We start from the raw sequence: 22,190 nt of genomic DNA, 5'->3' as shown, positions 1-22,190 counted from the left end.
TCCCTTGTTCTTTGGTCTCCTATTTATTTCACAGTATTCCTGATGCGTCGCCTGTGAAGAATCCCATGGAAAAGTAATCGTTTTGCAGAGATAATTGTCTACATGTAAGATGTGGCAGCATGCATTAAGAACCTGAAGAAAGACATAGTATAGGACTTAAGAGCAAATTTTAAATGGTACTGATTGCTATTAAACTCATTAAAATTTGTATTTGGAGTGTAAACTATTTTCTCATTTTAAGTACCATGATCATACACATAATCACAAACTGAAGCAAAGATTAGTTCTTTGTAAATGAAAACTTGACTAGGATGTAAGTAGATAATTTAAATTGCTTCATATTTATGTCATATTTATTAGTAATAAAAATCTAAATACAGAAAGCAGTGTGTCTATTTCTTAGTAACAAATATAGCAGAAGTCAAATGGTTTTAGACCATTATATACAATCTTTACAGCAACTTCCAACACATATTATATACATACATAATAAAATCTCTTTCGGCAGTTCTTTGTCTACTGTAGAAATAACATGAAAAGATCCACAGTCCATTAACCTAATGCATGCCCACTGTGAATTTTGTTTATTTATTGTCTACACATATATGGCTTCTCAAGTACTAAGTCACCAATGAGCCAACTACAGGTACAACCTATCTCACCTATTTACCCCTTTCCTTGATTTTTGTAAATATATTCTTGTATTTTAAATTGTTGGTAGTGTCAATAACATTCTGATAATTACAATGTCTACAATAATGATAACAGCATCGATATTGATAGCATTAGTATTAAAACAAAAGGGGGGGGAAAAAAAAATCCACAAATTCAAAGGTGAATCAGGTGAGGCCACAAGGTCTACTTGCTGACTCTTTTGTTGCCAAGTGCTTGTGAAGCCATTTATGTATAAACCTTTCACAAAACAGTACTACAGGGAACACATTTTTCTGGTGACATGGGGTTAATATATAATTTGCTTTTTTTTTTAAATATGTGGATATTAGTTCAATTCTCCTCAAAAGAGAACATGGAAATTAATAAATTATTTCAACTTACATTTCTTTACATTCATCATGTACTTCTCTATTTTTCTCTTTATTTTCATGTTGTGGAGGTCCTTTTCATCCCTTTCTCTTCACAGATACATCATTGTAGTATTTTTTAACAATGTATTACTATTTACTATTACTATTCCTCATACTCACACATATTGAAAAGAAAAGGAAAAAGGTCAAATTTGTTCACTTAGTGATGTCAATTATCAAGAATTATATGGCATCTATATCAATAACAAATGATATGTTAAATATGCATGTGAAATTTAAGTTTGTGTAGTGTATATTTAGATGCGATTACAAAACCAAAATAGTTCTGTACATGAAGGTGTCTTTAGTCACACCCATTATACACAGCTTCACTGATTTTAGTTTAATCTCTACCTGTAAGAATCTTCTATCTACAAGGGAAAAGAATGTTTCAGTGTTGTACTTCAAAAATAATTTATCCACACAATTAATCAAGGTTCATTATAGAACAGTGGATGCACAGGAATAATACAACTGCCTGTTAATATTTTTCATATTTATTCTGTATCTAAAATTTCATATAAACAAATTAATGTTTGCTGTACATATACAGATGCAAATATATATATATACACACAGATATACACAACATAGTTAGTGCTGTTTTGCCATTGAATTCCCATATACAGTGTCTAGTCCAAAAGTGTATTCAGCTTACTATTCTAAGCACCAATTGTTTAATGGTTTCTTTAATGATTAGTAGTACACAGTGTCTGTGTGAGCAATGGGATATACAGGAAAATAATTTCCACAGTGAGCTCAAGCAGTACCAGCTTCTGCTGCTTTACTCCTTCGATAGCTGAAAATAAAGAGAAATGATAAATATATAGTACATGTATGAATATACTTTTGTGTGTAAGTGTGAGTGTGAGTGTGAGAGAGAGTGTGAGAGAAAGAGAGAGAGAGAGAGTGTGTGTGTGTGTGTGTGTGTGTGTGTGTGCCGCCTGTTGTCGTGTGTGTGTGTTTGTGGTGTGTGTGAGGTTGTGTGGTGTGTGTGTTGTGTGTGTGGTGTGTGTTGTGGATGTGTTTGTGTGTGTGTGTTGCTTGTGTCATTTGTGGTGTGAATGTGTGTGTGTGTACGTAATATATGTGTATGTATATGTATAGATATATATGAGGGGGGAGAGGGGAGCGAGAGTGATGAGGGGGGGGGAGAGAGAGAGAGGAGAGAGAGGAGAGAGGAGAGAGGAGAGGGATGGAGACGAGAGAGGACGGTGAGGAGATTCCTCAGAAGAAGAGAGAGAGATGATGAGAGAGATGACGACCGAGATGACGAGGAGTGAGAGAGAGAGCGGGAAGAGAATTTCGAGAGAGAGAGAGCAATCAGAGAGAGAGAGGAATCATGAGGAGAGAGGAGAATTCAAGAGAGAGAGAATCAGAGAGAGAGGAGAGAGAGAGAGAGAGCGAGGAGAGAGGAGAGAGAGAGAGACGATAGACGAGAGAGAGAGAGAGGAGAGAAGCGAGAGAGAGCAGGAGAGAGAGAGAATCAGGAGAGAGAGAGAGAAGAGAGGAGGAGGAGAGAGAGAGAGGGACGAGGGAGAGAGATTGAGAGAGAGGAGAGAGAGAGAGAGAGAGCGAGAGAGAGAGAGATATCCAGAGACTGAGCGAGAGAGAGAGAATAAGGGAGAGAGAGAGATGAGAGTGGGAGAGAGGAGCGAGAATCAGAGAGAGAGAGAAGAATCAGGAGCGAGAGGAGAGAGAATCCCGAGAGAGAGAGAGAGAAGCAGAGAGAGAGAGAGGAGAGAGAGAGAGAGACCGCGGAGAGAGAGAAGATGAGAGAGAAGAGAGAATTAGAGAGAGAATTAGAGAGAAATTAGATGAGAGAATAAGAGAGCAGAGAAGAAAGAAGGAGAAGAGAGGAGAGAGAGAGGAAGACCGATGAGAGAGGACTGAAGAGAGAGGAGAATCATGAGAGAGAGAGAATCAGATGAGAGAAGAGAGAGAGAGGGGAATCAGAGAGAGACGAGAGAGAGAGAATAAGATGAGAGAAGAGAGAGAGAATCCCGAGAGAGAGAATCAGAAGAGAGAGAGGAGAGAGAGAGGCGAGGAGAGGGTCCGAGGGAAATGAGAGAGATGATTCCGAGAGAGAGTAGACGAGCGGGAGCGAGGAGAGGGATGGGAGCGACGAGGAGGAGGAGAGAACAAGAGGAGAGGACGAGAGAGAGAGTTTACAGAGGAGAGATGAAGGTGAGAGATGAGAGAATCAAGAGAGAGAGAGGAGAGAGAGAGGAGAGAGATGAGAAACGAGAAGGCCGATTGACGAGCTGACGGCCCCTCAGGATGACAGAAGAGAGAGAGACCGTGAGAGTGAGAGGGAGAGATGGACTGAAAGAGGAGACGAGAGGGAGGTGATGAAGCTCATGGAGAGAATCAGAGATGAGGAGAGAGAGACAATCAGAGAGAAGAGGGAGAGAGAGAATCAGGAGGAAGGGAGAATGAGAGCAGAGAGAGAGAATCAGAGAGAGAGAGAGAGAATAAGAGAGGGAGAGAGGAAGGAGATGAGAGCGGAGAGAGAGAGAGATTTTGGCTAGAGAGAGCACGAAGAGGGGAGGAGAGATAGAGAGAGAGAGGGCGACGAGAGGAGAGAGGAGGAGAGAGAGAAGAGGAGAGGAGAGAGAAGAATGATTGAGGATGTACAGGAGGAGGCCGAGATCCGGAGAGAGAGAAGGGAGAAAGGAATAAGAGAGAGAGAGAGAATCAGAGAGAAGAGAGAATCCAAGAGGAGAGAGAGAGAATCAGAGAGAGAGAGAGAGAAGAGACGAGATGAGAGAAGGAGAGACGGAGGAGAGAGAGAGAGAGATGGAGGGAGGAGAGAGAGAGAGAGAACTTGCGAGAGAAGGTGAGAGAGGAGAGAAGATCAGAGAGAGAGAGAGGAGGAAGGAGAGAGAAGAGAGACTGAGAGAGAGACGGTTTGAGAGGAACCGAGAGACGATGAGACAGAAGGAGCGAGGATAGCCCTGACGGGAGACGAGAGACCGAGATGAGAGAGGACGAGAGAGAGAGAGGAGAGGGGAGAGAAGAGAGGAGAAGAGAGAGAGAGGACAGAGAGAGACAGAGAGAGACAGAGAGAGACAGATGAGGAGAGAGACTGGCCGAAAGAGGAGAGATGACCGAGAGAGAGGAAGAGAGAGAGAGAGCCCCAGAGACCGGGAGGACTGATTGAGAGCGAGGAGAATTCAGAGTTGAGAGAGAGAGAATCAGAGAAGCGAGGAGAGACAGAGAGAGCCTCGAGAGAGGAGAGAGAGAAGAGAGAGAGAGAGAAGAGATTGCAGAGAGAGGGAGAGAGAGAATGGAGAGAGATGATGGGATGAGATGAAGGAGAAGGAGAGAGGAAGAGAGAGAAATCAGAAGAGAGAGAGAGACAGAGCGAGAATCAGAGAGAGAGAGAGAGACAGACGCGAGAATCAGGACGAGAGAGGACGAGAGAGAGAGGATGAGAGAGCTTCTGAAGAGATTGTGAGAGAGTAGAAAGAGAGATGAGAGACCACCTGTGAAGACATGGACGAGAGATGAAGAGAGAGAGAGAGAATCAGAGAGAGAGGGGAGAGAAGGAGAGATGAGAAGAACGGAGAGCGGAGGGAGATGAAAAGAGAGAGAGGAGATGAGACGAGAGAAGAGAAAATCAGAGAGAGAGAGAGAGAAGAGAGAAAATCATTCAGGAGCGGAGACGAGAGAGAGAGAGAGAGAGAGAGAAAATTCAGAGGGAGAGAGAGAGAGACGAGAGAGAAGAGAGGCGCGAGGACGACGAGGGAGAGAGAGATGGGAGAGTCTCGATCGAGAGAATGGAGAGTGAGAATATGAGAGATATGATCCGGAGAGAAGAGCGAAGAGAGGAGAGAGAGTAGAGAGAGAGAGAATTCAGAGAGAGAGGGAGAGAAAATCACGAGAGAGAGAGATAAGAGAGAGAGAGATGAAAGAGACGGAGAGAGAGAGAGGATAACGACAGAGAGAGAGAGAGGATAGTGAGAGAGGGGGGGATGAAGAGAGAGAGACAGAGAGATGAAGGGAGAGAGAGAAGATAGAAGAACCGAGAGAGAGAGAGAAGAGACGAGGGACAGAGAGAGAGAGAAAAATCAGAGAGAGAGAGAGAGAGAGAGAAAATCAGAGGGAGAGAGTGGAGGCGAGAGGGCGGGAGAAGAGAGAGAGAGATGAGAGATAGAAGAGAGAGAGACGGAGAGATGAGAGGGATCCCCGAGACTGAAGGAGAGAGATGAGAGAGAGAGGAATGAGAGAGAACATCAGAGAGAAGAGAGATGAGAGAGAACGAGAGATGTGAGAGAGAGAAGAGGGGAGAGGATAGAGAGGAGAAAGATGACGAGACCTTCGGAGAGAGAGGAGGAGAGGAGAAAGGAGGAGAGAGAAAGTAAAGAGAGAAAGAGATTGAATGCGGAGACATGAAGAGAGAAGAGAGAGAATCAGAGAGAGAGAGAGGAATCAGAAGAGAAAAGGATCAGAGCGAGAGAGAGACGAGTGAGACGAGAGAGAGAGGAAGAGAGAGATGAGAGAGGGAGAGATGAGGAGAGAGATGAGAAGAGAGAAGATGAGAGGGAGGATGTTAGAGAGACTCTGGACTGAGAGAGACGATGATGGAGACGAGAAAAATCAGAGAGAGAGAGAGAGAGAATCAGAAGAGAATCCAGATAGAGAGAGAGAGAGACGAATCAGAGAGGAGAGGTATGTTAGAGGAAGAGAGAGAGAGATGAGGAGATGAGGGGATGAGAGAGAGGAGAGGATAGAGAGAGAGGAGAAAGATGAGAGAGAGGAGAGAGGAGAGCTGAGGAGAGAGAGAGAGAATCAGAGAGAGAGAGAGAATTCAGAGAGAGAGAGAGAATATTCAGAGAGAGAGAAGAGAGAGGAGGATGAGGATGAGGGAGCCGAGAATAAGAGAGAGAGACAGACACGGGTAGCGAAAGAGAGACGAGGGAGGAGGAGAGGAGAGAGGAAAGAAGTGAAGAGATGTGAGAGAGGAGAAGATGGAGAGCGAAGAGATGAGACGAGAGAGACAGAAAAGCAGGAAATGGAGAGATGAGACGGAGAGAGAGAGAGAGAATAAGAGAGAGAAAGAGAGAGAAGGGGAAGAGAGAGAGAGAAAGGAGATGAGAGAGAGAGAATCATTGAGATGAGAGAGAGAAATCATTAAATGGAGAGAGGAAGACGAGAGAATCATGCGATGGACGAGAGAGGAGAGAGAGAAGATCGAGAGAGGGAGACGAGAAGAGAAGAGAATCAGAGAGAGAGAGAGAATCCCAGACGAGAGATGAGAGAATCAGAGAGGACAGAATCGAGAGAGAGAGAGAGAGAGAGAGAGAGAGAGGAGGAGTCAGAGAGGAGAGAGAGAGAGGATATCAGAGAGAGAGAGAGAGAGAGAGAGAAGAGAGAATGAGGACAGAGGAGTAGACGAGAGAGGAGAGGAGAATTGAAGAGACCGATGAACTTAGTGAGAGACCGGAGAGAGAGCGGAGAGAGAGGAGGAAGACTGAGAGAGAGAATCAGAGAGAGAGAGATGAGAGAGAGAGGGATCGGAGAGCTCTGAGAGATGAGAGAGGGGAGAGCGGAGACGGAGGGACGAGCGAGAGGAAGAGAAGGAGAGGGAGAGAGAGACGACGAGAAGGCATGGTGGAAAGGCGACGACTGAGAGAGAGAGAATCAGATGGAGAGAGAGAGAGAGAGATCAGGAGAGAGAGAGAGAGAGGGATCCAGAGGAGAGAGAGAATCAGAGAGAAGAGAGAATCAGAGAGAGACGAGAGAATCAGAGACAGGGAGGGGAGAGAGAGAGAGCGAGAGGAGGAGGAGATGAGAGAAGAGGGGATAGAAGATGAGATCGAGAGGGAGAGCCGAGAGGGAGAGAAGACTGGGGACGGAGGATGGCGAGAAGGCGGCGGAGAGATGAGAGAGAGAGAGAGATCAGGAACGACGAGAGAGATCGAGAGGAGAGCGAGAGAGGGGAGAGAGAGAGGAGAATCAGAGAGAAGAGAGAGAGAGAATCAGAAGAGAGCACGAGAGAGATCGAGAGAGAGAGAGTGCGGGGGGGGAATTCTGAGGGGCGAATAGGAGAGAGGAGAGAGAGAGAAGAATGGAGGGATAAGAGACGAGAGGAGAGAGGAGGAGAGAGAAGGAGGGAGAGAATGAGAGAGAGAGGAGAGAGAGAGAGAGAAAATCAGAGAAAGAGAGAGAAGAAAATCAGAGAGAGAGAGAGATGAGAAGGAGAGAGAGAGATAGCAGAGAGAGAGAGAGAGAGCCAGGACTACGAAGAAAGAGGAGGCGGAGGGTGAGAGAGAGAGAGAGAGATCGAGACGAGAGGGAGAGAAGGACGAGAGAGAGAGCGAGAGAGCTGAGAGAGAGAGAGAAGGACGAAGAGAGAGAGAGAGAGAAGCAGAGATGAGAGAGAGAACGTGCTGAGAAATCAGAGAGAGAGAGGGGAAGAAGAGAGAGAGAGGAGAGACGAGACGACCAAGTTTTAAGACAAGAGGGTGGGGACAAGAAGCGAGCGAAGAGAGAGGAGCGAAGAGAGAGAGAGTAGACGATGAGGAATCAGAGAGAGAGAAGATTGAAGAGAATCAGAGAGGAGTGAGACAGAGAAATTAAGAAGAGAGAGAGAGAGACTAGAGAGAGAGGGGGGAAGAGAGAGTTTCGGAGAGAGGAGAGAAGAGAGAGAGGAGAGAGAGTCGAGATGAGGATCTGAGAGAGAGAGCGAGCATAGATGAGAGAGGGGGGGGGGGGGGGGGGGGTGAGAGAGAGGAAGAGAAGAGAGAGAGAGAGATGAAGAGAGAGAGAGAGAGAGAGAATCAGAGAGAGAGAGGTAGAGAGAGAGGAGAATCAGAGAGAGAAGAGAGGGAGAGAGAGAGAAGAGTTGTGGAGGATGAGGAGAGGAGAGAGAGAGAGAGAATCAGAGAGAGAAAGAGAATCAGAGAGATGAGAAGAGAGGAGGGGGAATTCAGAGAGAGGAGAGAGAATCAGAGGAGAAGAGAGAAAAATAGAGGAAAGACGAGGAGAGAATGGAGAGAGAGAAGAGAGAGACGAGAGAAGGACTCATAGGAGACAGAGAGACAGAAGAGAGCGAGAAAATTGAGAGAGATAGAGAGATTGAGAGGGCGAAGAAGGGACAGAGAGACACTGAGAGAGAAGAGGCGGAGAGAGGAGACGAGAGAATCAGAAGAGGAGAGAGAGAATCGAGAGAGAGAGAGAGAGAATCAGAGAGAGAGAGAGAGAGCGAGAGAGACGACTGAGATGAGAGAGGAGAGAGAGGGGAGAGAATTAAACGAGTGAGATGAGAGAAAGAGAGGAAGAGAGAGAGACGAGAGAGAGAGAAATCAGGATAGGAGAGAGAGAGGAGATAGATGAGAGACCAGATGGATGAGAGTGAGGAGAATCAGAGAGGAGAGAGACGAGAGGAGAGACGAGAGACGAGAGAGGAGAAGAAGGAAGAGAGAGAGGAGTAGGAGAGTGGAGAGACAGAAATCCGAGAGAGAGAGAGAGAGATCAGAGAGAGTGAGGAGAATCAGAGAGAGAGAGATTAGAGAGAGAGAGAGACCCTTGAGAGAGAGAGAGCGGAGAGAGAGACGAAGCGATGGTCCAGAGACGGCCCGAGAGAGAGGAGGAGAGAGAGAGAGACGAGAGGACGAGAGAGAGAGCGAAATCAGAGAGAGAGAGAGAGAGAAATCAGAGGATGGAGAGAGAGAAAGAGATGGAGAGCGAGAGAGAATCAGGAGGAGAGCAGAGAGAGAGGCAGGAGGAGAGAGAGAGAGAGAGAGAGAATCAGAGAGAGAAAGGAGAGAGAGGAGACATGACGAGAGGAGGGGAATGTTGAGAGGAAGAGGGAGAGAGAGAGGACGAGAGAGAGAAACCAGAGAGAGAGAGAGATCGAGAATCAGAAGAGAGAGAGAGAGAGAATCCGAGAGAGACGGAGAGAGAGAGAAAGAGGGAATAAGAGAGAGGATGAAGAGAGATGAGGAGAGATGACGGCCATTGAGAGACGAAATGAGAGGAGAGAGACGAGATGAAGAGAGGGAAGAGAGAGAGAGAGAGAATTAGAGAGAGAATCAGAGGAGAGAGAGGGAAAGACAGAGAGAGAGACAGGGATGGAGAGAGGAGGAGGAGAAGAAGAGAGAGAGGAGAGCCTCTGAGGAGAGAGAGACAGAGAGAGAGAGAGAGAGAGAAGAGAGAGGAGAGAGAGAGGAGAGAGAGTTTTTTTTTGAGAGTGAGAGAGAGTCAGAGAGAGAGAGAGAGAGAGAGAGAAGAGAGAGTGGAAGAGAGAGAGAGAGAGAGAGAAAGAGAATCAGAGCAGAGAGAGAGAGAGAGAGATTCGATGAGGAGAGAGGAAGAGAGAGAGAGAATCAGAGAGAGAGAGAAGACATCAGAGAGAGAGAGAGAGAAGAGAAGGATGATGGAGAGAGAGAGAGAGGAGAGAGACCAATCCAGAGAGGAGAGAGAGAGAGAATCAGAGAGAGGATGAGATGAGAGAGAGGGAGGAGAGAGAGAGAGAGAGAGAGAGAGAGAGAGAGAGAGAGAGAGAGAGAGAGAGGAGAGAGGAATGATCGGAGAGAGAGAGAGAGAGAGAGAGAGAGAGAGAGAGAGATGAGAGATGAGAGAGAGGAGAGAGAGAGAGATGAGAAGAGAGCGAATCAGAGAGAGAGAGAGATCAGAGAGAGAGAGAGAGAGAGATCAGAGAGAGAGAGAGAGAGAAATCAGAGAGAGAAAGATAATCAGAGAGAGAGAGAGAGAGAATCAGAGAGACAGAGAGAGAGAGAGAGAGAGAGGAGGGAGAGAGAGAGAGAGAGAGAGAGAGAGAGAGACTCAGAGAGAGAGAGAGAGAGAGAGAGAGAGACCGAGAGGAGACAGAGAGAGATGAGAGAGAGAGAGGATGGAGAGAGAGCGAGAGAGAGATGGAGAGAGGCGAGAGCGGAAGAGAGGAGAGACGAGAATTCAGCGAGAGGAGGGAGAGCGAGACGAGAGAGAGGAGCGGAGAGAGAGAGATGATCGAGAGATGAGAGGAGAAGAGAGAATCAGATGAGAGGAGAGACGAGAGGAGAGAGAGAGAAAGAGAGAGGAGAGAGAGAATCAGAGAGAGAGAGAGATAAGAGGAGAGAGAGAGACTCAGAGAGAGAGAGAAGAGAGAGAGGGAGAGAGAGAGGAGGAGAGAGAGAGAGATGAAGAGAGAGAGAGAGAGAGAGAGAGAGAGAGAGAGAGAGAGAGAGAGAGAGAGAGAGAGGAGAGAATCAGAGAGAGAGAGCGGTGAGACGAGAGAGGAGATGTATCAGAGAGAGAAGAGAGAGAAGAGAGAGAATCAGAGAGAGTAGAGAGACGAGAGAGGAGAGAGAGAGAAGAGAATCAGAGAGAGAAAGAGAGAGACGATGAGAGAGCGAGAGAGAGGAGAGAAGAGAGAGAGAGAGAGAGGATGGAGAGAGAGAGATCGAGAGGAGCGAGAGAGAGAGAAGAGAATCAGATTGAGAGAGAGAGAGAGAGAGCGAGAGAATCAGAGACGCGAAAGAGAGAGAGTGTGGAGATAGAGAGAGAGAGAGGAGATGAGAGAACGAGAGGATAAGAGAGAGAGAGAGGATCAGAGAGAGAGAGAGAAAGAATCACAGACGAGAGAGAGAGTAGAAGAGACTTCAGGAGAGAGAGAGAGAAAATCAGAGGAGAGAGAGAAAGAATCAGAAGAGAGAGGAGAGAGAGAATCAGAGAGAGAGAGAGAGAGAGAGAGAGACCAGATGAGAGAGGAGAGAGAAGGAGAGACGAGAGAGGAGAGAGTAGGAGAGAATCAGAGAGAGAGGAGAGGTGGGGGGGAGGAGAGAGAGAGAGAGAGAGAGATGAGAAGCAGAGAGAGGAAGAGAGAAGAGAGGGAGAGAGGAGAGAGAGAGGAGAGAGAGAGAGCGAGAAGAGAGAGAGAGAGAGAAGATTGAGAGGAAGGAGAACGAGAAACGAGGAGAGAGAGAGAGAGAAATGACGCGAGGAGAGAAAAAAAAAAAAGAGAGACAGAGAGAGAGAGAGAGAGAGAGACAGAGAGAGAGAGAGAGAGAGAGTCCACAGAGAGAGAGAGAAGAGAGAGAGAAGAAGATCGAGAGAGGAGAGAGAGATAGAGAGAGAGAGACAGAGAGAGAGAGAAGATGAGGAGGAGAGAGGAGAGAGAGAGAAGAGAGGACGAGAGAGAGAGAGAGAGAGAGAGGACGAGAGAGAGAGAGAGATAGAGAGAGGAGAGAGAGAGACGATGATGAGAGAGGAGAGAGAGGAGAGACTGGAGAGAGAGAGAGAGGAGAGATGAGAGAGATGAGAGAGAGAGAGAGATTGAGAGAGAGAGAGAGAGAATCAGAGAGAGAGAGAGCGAGAGAGAGAGAGAGAGAGAGAAAAATCAGAGAGAGAGAGAAGAAATCAACAGAGAGAGAGAGCGAGATCACAGAGAGAGAGAGAGAAAGCGAGAAATCACAGAGAGAGAGAGGAGAGATGAGAATCAGAAGAGAGAGAGAGAGAGAGAGAGAAACAGAGGAGAGAGAAAGAATCAGAAGAGAGAGAGAGAGAGAATCAGAGAGAAGACGAGAGGAGACGAGAGAGAGAGAGAGAGAGAGAGAGAGAGAGACGGAGGATTTGACTGTCTCGATGAGAGAGAGAGATGACGGACGAGAATCAGGAGAGAGAGAGAGATTAATCAGAGAGAGAGGAGAGAGAATAGAGAGAGAGAGAGGAGGAATCAGAGAGAGAGAGAGAGAGATGAGAATCAGAGAGAGAGAGAGGAGAGATGAGAATCAGAGAGAGAGAGAAAAGAATCTAGAGGAGAGAGAGAGAATCAGAGAGAGGAGATTGAGAGAGAAGAGATGAACGAGAGAGAGAGAGAGAGAGAATTCAGAGAGAGAGAGAGAGAGAGAGAGGAGGAGAGAGATGAATCAGAGAGAAGAGAGAGAGAAACAGAGAGAGAGAGGAATCCAGAGAGGAGAATCAGAGAGAAGAGAGAGAGAGAAGAGAGATTGAGAGAGAGATTGATGAGAGAGAGAGAGAGATTATGATAGAGATCTTTTGAGGAGAGAGAGAGAGAGAGAGAGAGCGAGCGGAGAGAGAGAGAGGAGAGAGAGAGAGAGACGAGAGGAGACATCAGAGAGAGAGAGAGAGAGGAGAATCTCGAGAGAGAGAGAGAGAGGAGAGAGACGAGAGAGAGAGAGAAGAGAGAGAGAGAATCAGAGAGAGAGAGAGAGAGAGAGAATCAGAGAGAGGAGAGAGAGATAATCAGAGAGAGAGAGACGAGCATCAGAGAGAGAGAAGAGAGAGAGAAGAGAGAGAGAGGAGAGAGAGAGAGAGAGAGATTGAGCGAGCGAGAGAGAGAGAGAAGGAGAGAGGAATCAGAGAGAGAATCAGGAGAGGAGAAATCAGAGAGGAGAGAGGATGCGAGAGGAAACTCAGAGAGATCAGAGAGAGAGAGGAGAGAGACTTCAGGAGAGATAAGAGATGAGACGAGAGACGCAGAGGAGAGAGAGAGAGAGAGAGAGGAATCAGAGAGAGAGACGAGAGAGAAAGGGGGGGGGGGGGGGGGGGAGAGATAAGAGAGAGAGAGAGAGAGGAGAGAGAGAGAGAATCAGAGAGAGAGAGATTCAGGAAGAGAGAGAGAATCAGAAGAGATAGAGACGAGACGAGAGGAGTGACGAGAATTGAGAGAGAAGAAGAAGCGGGAGAGAGAGAGGCTGATGAGGAGCGAGGAGAGACCAGAGAGAGAGAGAGAGAAATTTACTAATGATTATTTCTTCAACTGCAGTTAAGGTGTTTAATGATACAAGAAGTAGAGAGAGTTCATATAACTTACTTGTATATACGGAAGAGTTGGTACAGACCGGTAGCAGCGACAAACATATTAACGCTAAACAGGTTCCAGTTCTTAGGGATAATCACCAAGGAATACCTTAAACAAAAAAAAGGTATGCATTATTTGCCGAGTATAAACATCAAGGGGTTCTAATATGCCTTATAAACCTTTTTCTGTCTTATCATACAAGGTTTTATAATATATACCAAAAGTGGTTTACCTAGTCACACTACTACTATTACTGAACATACCCACAACCATTAAATACATTAAGCAATTATGAGTCAATTTGTGAAAATGTGTACAAACATTCTTGATGGGTCTTTCTCTAAGTATATACTAGTTGTGTTTAAAAATATTTGCTATTCCTTAAAATAGATGAATTTTACAACAGAACAAAACAGAAACAAACACTGCGCATACAAATCCTCCTCTCCTCTCATGCATACATATATATAAACCATGAATGCAGTGGCTCTGCCAAACTCACCTTGACCAGATAATCCCTGTAGCTGCTAGAGCAGAGGATTGTGAAGCTGACAGCTTTTCAGCTGGTCTTGTCAGATCTCCAAGGCCAGCAATGACAAGACCCTGAAAAATTGAGTGCAATCTTAATATCAATCTTAATTTAGAGGATTTAAATTTAGAAATACAGACTGCATTTTCTTTTCTTATTTCTAGTTACTGATTCCTAAGAAACTTATTTTTCCACCTTTCTCTTTATTCATTCTTTATCCAGTCCTTGTACTTGGATTATATATGTACCATATAGTTTATTCTTCATAAACTTTACATATCTTTAAGAAATTGGTTCTTACATACCCACTTGAAGCAAGGAGCCCAGAAGAAAACTGTCTTTGGACCTAAAACACCAACAAAAACAGACATGTTAAGCATTTAATATATACTTGTATTTAAATGGTAATTTTATATAATAAACAATGATACTCATTTGTCTTTTTTCTTTGTTTTCCAAAACTATCTCATAAACTGCTAGTTCTTTTGAGGTAAATAATGAAGACTATCTAAAAATCTTTTTTTTAAGAAGAGAATCAGTGAGAATTACAGAACGATTCAGACCTGAACAATAAATATTCAAGAAAAAATTATTTCATTAAAAAATATCTCTAATGACTGAACAGTGTCTAAAGATGCTACTTCTTTCTCTTTATAACATATGCCGAGGCATATATTTATTATAGGTATATGTAAAATTTAATATATCAAACACATCAACTGAAATTAGATAATATATCAAGTTACATAATATATCAGTAACAACTCAATGAATATAACTCTTCAACTTCTCCACATACTGCAAGAATAACACATCCTTAAAAAGAAACTAAAATTCATGGCAGCAAACTATGCTGTAAAACAATGCAAATTCAAACCATTGTACATCAAAGCTCAAGGTCAAAGACGAGTTTTCAAACCAAAGTTACTAACTCCTTGTAAATCATTACATGTCTTTTCAACCAAATCCACCTCCACCTCCTCCTCCACTTCCACTTCCACTTCCACTTCCACCTCCTCCTCCTTTTAGGCATTTTTAACATTTGTATCCCTCATCTGATAAATGATTATAGACAAGAAATATCTGAAGCTGTTCCTCTTTGCTTATCCAAAAATATTTTTTGCTTGCCACCATAATAACTGATACTAATGCACTACATAAAAGATGCTAATTTACTGAACACACATTTGAATAAATATCCAACATTACCAATGGAAAACCATCTCTTCCACATGAAAGTAAGTGTTTAATCAAAATACATCCTATTATGTGAGAAAAAAAGTAAAAATTGCATTATGTCTATAATTAAAACAACAACTGAAATAGCAATACTATACAATTCTTTTGATGAAAAAGAAAAATTTGTAACATCATGATATATACATAAACTAACCACAAATGTAAAGAAAGAAAAAAAAGAAACAAACAAACAAAAAGAATGGAAAGGGAAGGGAAGGGAAGGGAAGGGAAGGGAAGGGAAGGGAAGGGAAGGGAAGGGAAGGGAAGGGAAGGGAAGGGAAGGGAAGGGAAGGGAAGGGAAGGGAAGGGAAGGGAAGGGAAGGGAAGGGAAGGGAAGGGAAGGGAAAGGAAAGGAAAGGAAAGGAAAGGAAAGAAAAGAAAAGAAAAGAAAAGAAAAGAAAAGAAAAGAAAAGAAAAGAAAAGAAAAAAAAGAAAAAGAAAAAGAAAAAGAAAAAAAAAGAAAACCCTCCATACAGGAACTCATCAACAAGACCATTCACTAACCTTTGATGAAGCAACATGAATGGTGGAAGGATGTGCCCAATTAACAATATTTCAAACAGTCAAATTACTATTTGATTTCACTCTTTTATTTTATTAATTTTTTTTCCTTATCACTATACAGGGGTGTGTCTATTATGTGAATTTTTCAAAATCGTGGTAAAAAATTATTAAATTTCAATCCATGCCTTTGTAAACTTGACACTTTATTTTGATTTCTATAATTCATAAAAATAGATTTAAACATAATAAGCAAAGAAAGATTATTAATATTACCTGCATCAACAACTATTACTATTATCACCATAATCATAATTGTCACTCATAATAAAGACCATTGCAAAATTTCAAAAAATGTGATCCAGACTGATTTCCAAATAGCATCAAGAAAGAAAGAAAGAAATTCTAAGAGGAGTACATGGAATTATCAGTTACTATAAAAACTGCACCCTTCAGGCCTTGGAAAAGTCCATTTAAAGCCATTGTCATATTCCCATAAACTAATTGCTGTATTAACCCAAAACCGACGGGCATGGCATGAACATACATGCCATGCCCACTGTGAGTTTACCTTAATAATTGCTTTACACATAGATGGCTCCACTTGTACTATGTCACCAATGAACCAATTATGAGTACTACTTGTCTCACCTATTTACCCTTTTCCTTGATTTTCAAAAATACTTCATGTTATCTTATATTGCTGTCATGAAAGTCATTAACATTATATTCGTTATAATGTCTATAATAAAAACAACACCAAAGATATTGACAGCATACAAAAGAAATCCTGCAAATTCAAAGAAAGGTGAAATCAGGTAAGGTCACAAGGTCAACTAATTGACTCCTTTGTGTCAGAGCCATCTACGTGCAGAGACATTTCGTAAAAAATCCAAAATGAGTACAGCCTTTTCCTGGCAACAATGGGTTAATTGATAAAGGACATTTATTGTGGTAGAATATAAGTTAAATATATCTGTTGGCCTCTTTTCCTTAGCATGGATTGGCATGGAAGTAATTACAATAATGTGCACAGAGTATGGCATGCAGGTGAGTGCAATGCAACAAAACCATATATTCAACATCATTCTACAAAAAGCAGAAATCAATTAGTTTGAGGGTGGAGTCCCATGTGGGATGTGGGGGAGGGGTGCTAGCATGGAAGCTGCAAAAGGATATCCAGCAATAAAACACACGTATAATACAGATAATAAAAGTAGGTATTTGTTACCAAGAGCGACACACCCTCCAGAGACGAAGTTCCAAAACTAAGGTATCATGTGAACCCAAAAACCAAAACTAACCCTTCTTTTTTATTTATTCCCTAAACAGGGGAGCAACCCTCCCTGTACCTCTCCTTTATTAGCACTTCATGCTAACTTACAGAAAATACGACATTAGGAACTCTGACTTAGTGAGGGTGTTGCAGATATCTTCGTCATTTCACAGTAAATATAAGCCAGAGCAGCTGTACCTGTGTTGTTCATTACTCTATTTCTTATGCTCTATCACATGGCAGTGTCCTGTGTCCATTTCCCTTTATCTCTGTGCATTGCCCTCGGTAACATTAACCTAAAAGAGGGAAATGGACACTGCCATTTGATAGAACATAAGAAATTGAGCAAATCATGCATAATCATAAGAAAAAAAAAATTATCAGCAATATTTCAAATGATCAAGTGTAAATTGTAAACTGATGACAAAGCAACGAAATAAATGTCATATTCATTACCTGTCAATCAGAAAATTATATCCTATCCCTGTATGTTTACTAAGAATTACGTAATAATAATAATAATAATAAAAAAAAAACTTGCATTCTACCTCCCGTAACTGGTGATTGGCAATTCCACACATGCAGTATTTTGTCAAAACAAATGAAACTAAAATGAAAGTCCGCTGCAAATGACTTCATTAAATCCAACAGGCAAACAGAAAATTATAAAATCACAAATACTAATTATTTACCTGCGGGATGGTTCCACATCGGCTGCATTTTGGGAGGAACGAGTTTATCCGCCGTACGGATCACTGCTCGGTAAATCGCCGACATTGTTACTTTGTGCGGGTTTGGAAAGGGCTGATACAAATAAAGACTGTGAATTCAAATGTTGCGGCGCCGTTAACAAATATCAATAATGTTGGAAGTCAGGACGAGTAGGTTACCCTCGTCTGTGTCTCGAGCAACACTGATGAATGTTTTTTTTTCCCGAAGGTAACTTGAGGAATGGGAGGTTTGTTATCGTTTTTCGTCGTGGAATTATTTACCCTGTCAAAACTATCATTAAAGTCTTATATTGTTTATAAGTTAATTTTTTTTTTTTCAGGATATGTTTTCTTTGATAACAGCTGTATCATTATTTGCAATGTCGGTAAGAATTTAATTCATTCAAAAACAAGGATTATCACACATCTGTCATCCAGTGGGCGAAGATATTGACAGAAAATGTAAAAGAAAATTTGATGACTAACTAATATATCTTTAATTATTACTGAATTTATTATAGCAATTTCTTGATTGTATACCAAGACAGGGATTTTAAAGAAATCAAATGCCAAAATGGAATTTGTTTAAAAGTGCCAAGGCAAGAAATGATAAATAATAATGACAAACTTCTCACAGTTACGCAAATAGAGGAAACGGAAGTACGGACAAATATTAAGATATTTCTCGAATGATTAATTTCTCAAATATGAAAAGTACTGTAGATGTTACAATGCACAACTGCACTTACATTAGTTAAATACATGAATGATCTCCATAAATAAATTAATAGATTTATAGATATTCAACATAAAAGGTATATAACCACAATTTATCATAGCAGTCTTTGAAGCTCTAATAAGGAATACAGCTATAAACACATAACACACAAGTAGTAAATAAAAAATCTGATAAACACAACACAAACCTCTAATCCTTATATGCAAAGCATTGCAACGCCAGGTAAATCAAATATTGCAATGAATATCAAATGTTGTTCATGGCCCCGTGGCGCAATGGTAGCGCGTCTGACTCCAGATCAGAAGGCTGGGTGTTCGAGTCACTCCGGGGTCAGTTATCTTTAATTTCTGATTTTTTTTTTCTATAAATCTTTCTGAACACAAAAATAATAACAATAGCAACCATACCAATATCAAAAGTGAAACCAATATCATAATATGGAAAATGAAAATGCTGTTAATGATTAAGAAAACTGCAAATACATATAGTAATAATTTCCCTTGTAATAATAATGATATTAAGAGGGGCGTTACCAGGGTAGATTAAGTAGGGGCAGAGGGGGCAGTGACACCTCTTGGATAAGCCCCTGGCAAATGGTGAAACAGGGAAAAGCACCAATATCATTTTTAGTAATATTATTTATAATTATGACTATATCAGTCGCAAAGATTATGAAAGTGATGATATTGGTGGTGACACTCATAATGGCCAAAATAGTAATGATAACAAAATAAATAACCTTGACAGTGATGAGAATGACCATGATAGTGGCAATGAAAGTTGATGTTGATGATATTAAGGGTTATATGGAAGTATTAATGAAGATAATTATTGCATGATAGTATTAATGGTAATTAATTTGTATGATAGTATTAATGATAATGATGGTTATAATGACCGTAATCATGAAAATAGTTCATAGCAGCAATAAAAAATGAATAATAATAATTTTATTTATCATAACCGTCACAGTCATCATCATAGTTGTCTCACAGTTATTATTTTTCCTATTGTATTATCATTGTCATTACTGACTTACTGCTATCTCCATAACCACTGTATGTCAAGATTGATATTAGTAATACTGCTATAACTATTGTTGATGATATTGTTATCGCCATTATTTCAATTGTCTTATCTTCATTATTATTGTTATCATTAATAATTGTTGCTATCTATCATTACTGCCAGTATTGCTACTACTTTTACTGTTGTTTTCATTATCATTATTATCAATAGTAGAGTTCAACTACTTCAAAGATCGCTTTTACTTCCAGAAACTCGGCGTTGCCATGGGCTCTCCTCTCTCTGTAGTCTTAAGCCAACTTATTTATGGAATACTGTCAGTCTGAGCTTCTCCTTTCTATCCCCCCTTTGTCCTTCAGCGTGGTTAAGATGTGTTGATGTCATCCTTGCTCTCTGGTTTCATTATCCTGCCCTTTATCCGGGTTTCCTGACGAAGCTGAACTCTCTTCCTTGACAATAAGCTTCCCTTTTTGGATACCCTGATTCACTGTCCACATATCCTTTTCAGTACACAGGGAGCTAATGTTGGGTGTACATGCGCTCTCTCTATCATTCCCTCCATATTAAAAAAATGAACTGCTTCCTTTTAACTATTTATTTATCTATTTATTTTTAGCGCCTTTCGGATGTGTGAACCTCAGTACTCGGATAGAGAGACTGATTTCCTACATCGATCTTTGAAGACCTTCATGTTCTAGACACCGAGTTAGCCGGGACGAGGCGCACCTACTACATTTCTTCTCTAGAGCTATCAGAGACTTCACACCTGATAGCTCTCAGCCTGCCTTACACTGAGGATTTCTACTCTCTCGTCGCCACTTTGCCCTCTCAACTGCAAGCTCACCTAAACACTCATCCGCCGCAATCTAGTTAACACAAGCCCTCCTCTACCGAAGCCCTCCTGCTAGACGAAGTTATAAAAGCCATAAAAGAAGTAAAGAATAACAAGAGCCCCGGAATAGATGAAATAACAGCAGAACTAATTGAGAATGCTGGCGAAAGTGTTGAATACTTCTTCTACAAACTCTGTACAAAAATATGGAATGAAAGAAAATGGCCAGAAGACTGGGTAAAATCAGTCTTTACTCCCATACTAAAAAAGGTGACGCACTCCAATGCAACAATAATAGGACAATTGCCTTAATAAGTCACAGCAGCAAAATTTTGTTGAAAATTATTGCTGAAAGAATGAAGTTGAAGTTAAGAGAGGAAATTGCAGACGAACAAGCAGGTTTTCGCCCTGGAAAAGGTACCAGAAACCAGATTCTAAATTTAAAATTGATCATAGAGAAAAACAGAGAACATCAAAAAGACCTATACCTGTGTTTCATCGTGTGTGTGGGTGTTAATGTGTGTGTGTGTGTGTGTGTGTGTGTGTGTGTGTGTGTGTGTGTGTGTGTGTGTGTGTGTGTGTGTGTGTGTGTGTGTTTGTGTGTGTGTGTGTGTGTGTGTGTGTGTGTGTGTGTGTGTGTTTGTATGTGTGTGTGTGTTTGTATGTGTGTGTGTGTTTGTATGTGTGTGTGTGTGTGTGTGTGTGTGTGTGTGTGTGTGTGTGTGTGAATCCTTTAGCATTATCATCCTAAAAAATATTGAATCAAAATAGCTAATATGCTGTACAGGGGTCGAGACATACGTTATGCACCATTATCGATACAGTGAAAGCTTCCATACTGAAACAATAATAACAACACTTATTACTACTACTATTAGCACTACTATTTTTGCTACTAATACGTATAATAATACTGATAATAATAATAAAATAATAATAATAATAATAATAAAACAATGATAATGATAACCACAACAACAACAATAATTAAGTAGCAGTAGTAGTATCAGTAGCAGCAGTAGTAACAGTAGTAGTAGCAGTAGTAGTAGTAGTAGTACAAGTACTACTACTATTACTAAGTAGTAGTAGTAGTAGTAGTAGTAGTAGTAGTAGTAGTAGTAGTAAAAATAATAATAATAATAATAATAATAATAATAATAATAGTAATAGTGATAATAGTAATAATAGTATTAATAGTAATAGTAATAATAATAATAAAAGTAATAGTAATAATAATAATAATAATAATAATAATAATAAAAATAATAATAATAATAATAATAATGATAATAATCACATACATCTGCAAAATGCGTAGCAAGTTCTAAATGAGATGAAGCAGCATCACAGAAACTGGCCCTCCTGGACCTGGCCTCGCTAAAGTGCACTATTAGAATGTTAAGTGTAAAATGTTAAATAATACACATATTCATATATATATGTTCAAATTTAAATCTAGGTTTACTGTATTGCTGGTTTTTAATTGTTACTGTTCCCTGTTTTATTTAGTAATAATTTTGAGTGAAACTTAAATGTAAGTTCAGTATATGGTTTGATTCGTTACTAGTCCAATTTTATTTAGTAATATCTTGTTGGACCATGGTTGATGGTTAATGTTACAAAGGAAAATAAATGTGTAACACATCAAAGCTCATAGAACACTATAGAAAGGTGTAGTAATGAAGAATAAAGAGGGAGGTTAGTTGATGATTAAATGTGCTATAATATATGCCAACAATCGTATAGCAATTCAGAATAGTATGGTATTGAAGGGGCAAAGAGGGATGAGGGTATAGTAAATGGGCTAAAGGGGCCGATTACATCACAGTTTCAGGGGAAATGTCAGGAGGAAGAGAATCCAAGGAAAGGGAGTGTTGTGTTTGTTTTAAATGTCTTTGAGAGTTTCTGAAGTGGGTTTGGTTGGGGGGGGGGGGCTGAGAAATAGATTTTCGTATGAGGGGGTGAAGAAGTGATAAGGCAATGTGAGAGGCAGAGCAAGAGGTAGGTGGAGGAGAGGGTGTGTCAAAAGATGGGGTGGAACGTTTAGATGGAGAGAGATAATTGCCGGGGCAGAGGTAGAGGTTGGGGTGTCTGGATTTAGAATAGCAAAAAAAAATATATATATATATATTTGGGAGCGGACACGTAAAATGGAGGGAAAATAAATAAGGGGGGGGGATCAAAACATCTTGAGAGGAAGGGGGGTTTTCATCCGAATCATTCGCAGCAAAACAAAATCCAATTATGGCGCTTTGTCGATTAGTAGCTACAGTGCTCAAGAGAGATACTTCGATTTTTTTTTTCGCGAGCGCGGATGTAATTTTTTTTTTTTTTTGAATGCTAATGTGAATATTCATCTTCTGCACATTGAACAGTTAACCAAAACTTTCAACATTCGAAGAACGAAAGTTATTGTATGTACTTAGAACGACTTTCCAAATCCATTTATTTGACTTTGCAAAATGTTTCAACAGCCAACTATT

The 22,190-nt window shown here is 41.4% G+C and overlaps 2 protein-coding genes and 1 non-coding gene across 3 annotated transcripts in view; 2 read left to right on the top strand and 1 right to left on the bottom strand.

Annotated features, from left to right (window-relative positions):
* The window catches only part of LOC119575703 (protein patched homolog 2-like), a 34,954-nt gene extending 34,571 nt beyond the window's left edge, over positions 1-383 (top strand). Inside the window, exon 22 of the mRNA XM_037923329.1 lies at positions 35-383. The gene's annotated coding sequence lies outside the window, so the exon portion shown is untranslated. The remainder of the gene's footprint in view (positions 1-34) is intronic.
* LOC119575457 (mitochondrial pyruvate carrier 2-like) lies at positions 340-17,327 on the bottom strand. The gene is made up of 5 exons (XM_037923090.1): positions 17,093-17,327; positions 13,690-13,730; positions 13,358-13,458; positions 12,868-12,963; positions 340-1,884 (listed from the first exon to the last, which is right to left on the bottom strand). The coding sequence occupies exons 1-5, from the start codon at positions 17,175-17,177 to the stop codon at positions 1,845-1,847; spliced, it is 363 nt and encodes a 120-aa protein (XP_037779018.1). The 5' UTR covers positions 17,178-17,327; the 3' UTR covers positions 340-1,844.
* Positions 17,328-18,110: 783 nt separating this feature from the next.
* On the top strand, positions 18,111-18,182 carry Trnaw-cca. The gene has a single exon. It is a non-coding gene; the product is annotated as a tRNA-Trp (tRNA).
* Positions 18,183-22,190: the final 4,008 nt, after the last annotated feature.

The sequence above is a fragment of the Penaeus monodon genome, chromosome 7 (assembly GCF_015228065.2).
Source record: "Penaeus monodon isolate SGIC_2016 chromosome 7, NSTDA_Pmon_1, whole genome shotgun sequence".
NCBI classification, from domain to species: domain Eukaryota; kingdom Metazoa; phylum Arthropoda; class Malacostraca; order Decapoda; family Penaeidae; genus Penaeus; species Penaeus monodon.
The sequence above is the reverse complement of the archived record's forward strand: the minus strand, read 5'-3'. Positions and strand labels throughout refer to the sequence as shown.

What these genes read in the sequence shown, in the direction of transcription:
- LOC119575457 (XM_037923090.1), bottom strand. Translation starts at nt 17,177, where the DNA reads ATGTCGGCGATTTACCGAGCAGTGATCCGTACGGCGGATAAACTCGTT. An exon ending in GGGCTCCTTGCTTCAAGTGG is followed by an intron (nt 13,459 to 13,689) that starts GTATGTAAGAAC and finishes TCAATTTTTCAG; the next exon opens with GGTCTTGTCATTGCTGGCCT. An exon ending in ACAGGGATTATCTGGTCAAG is followed by an intron (nt 12,964 to 13,357) that starts GTGAGTTTGGCA and finishes TTTTTGTTTAAG; the next exon opens with GTATTCCTTGGTGATTATCC.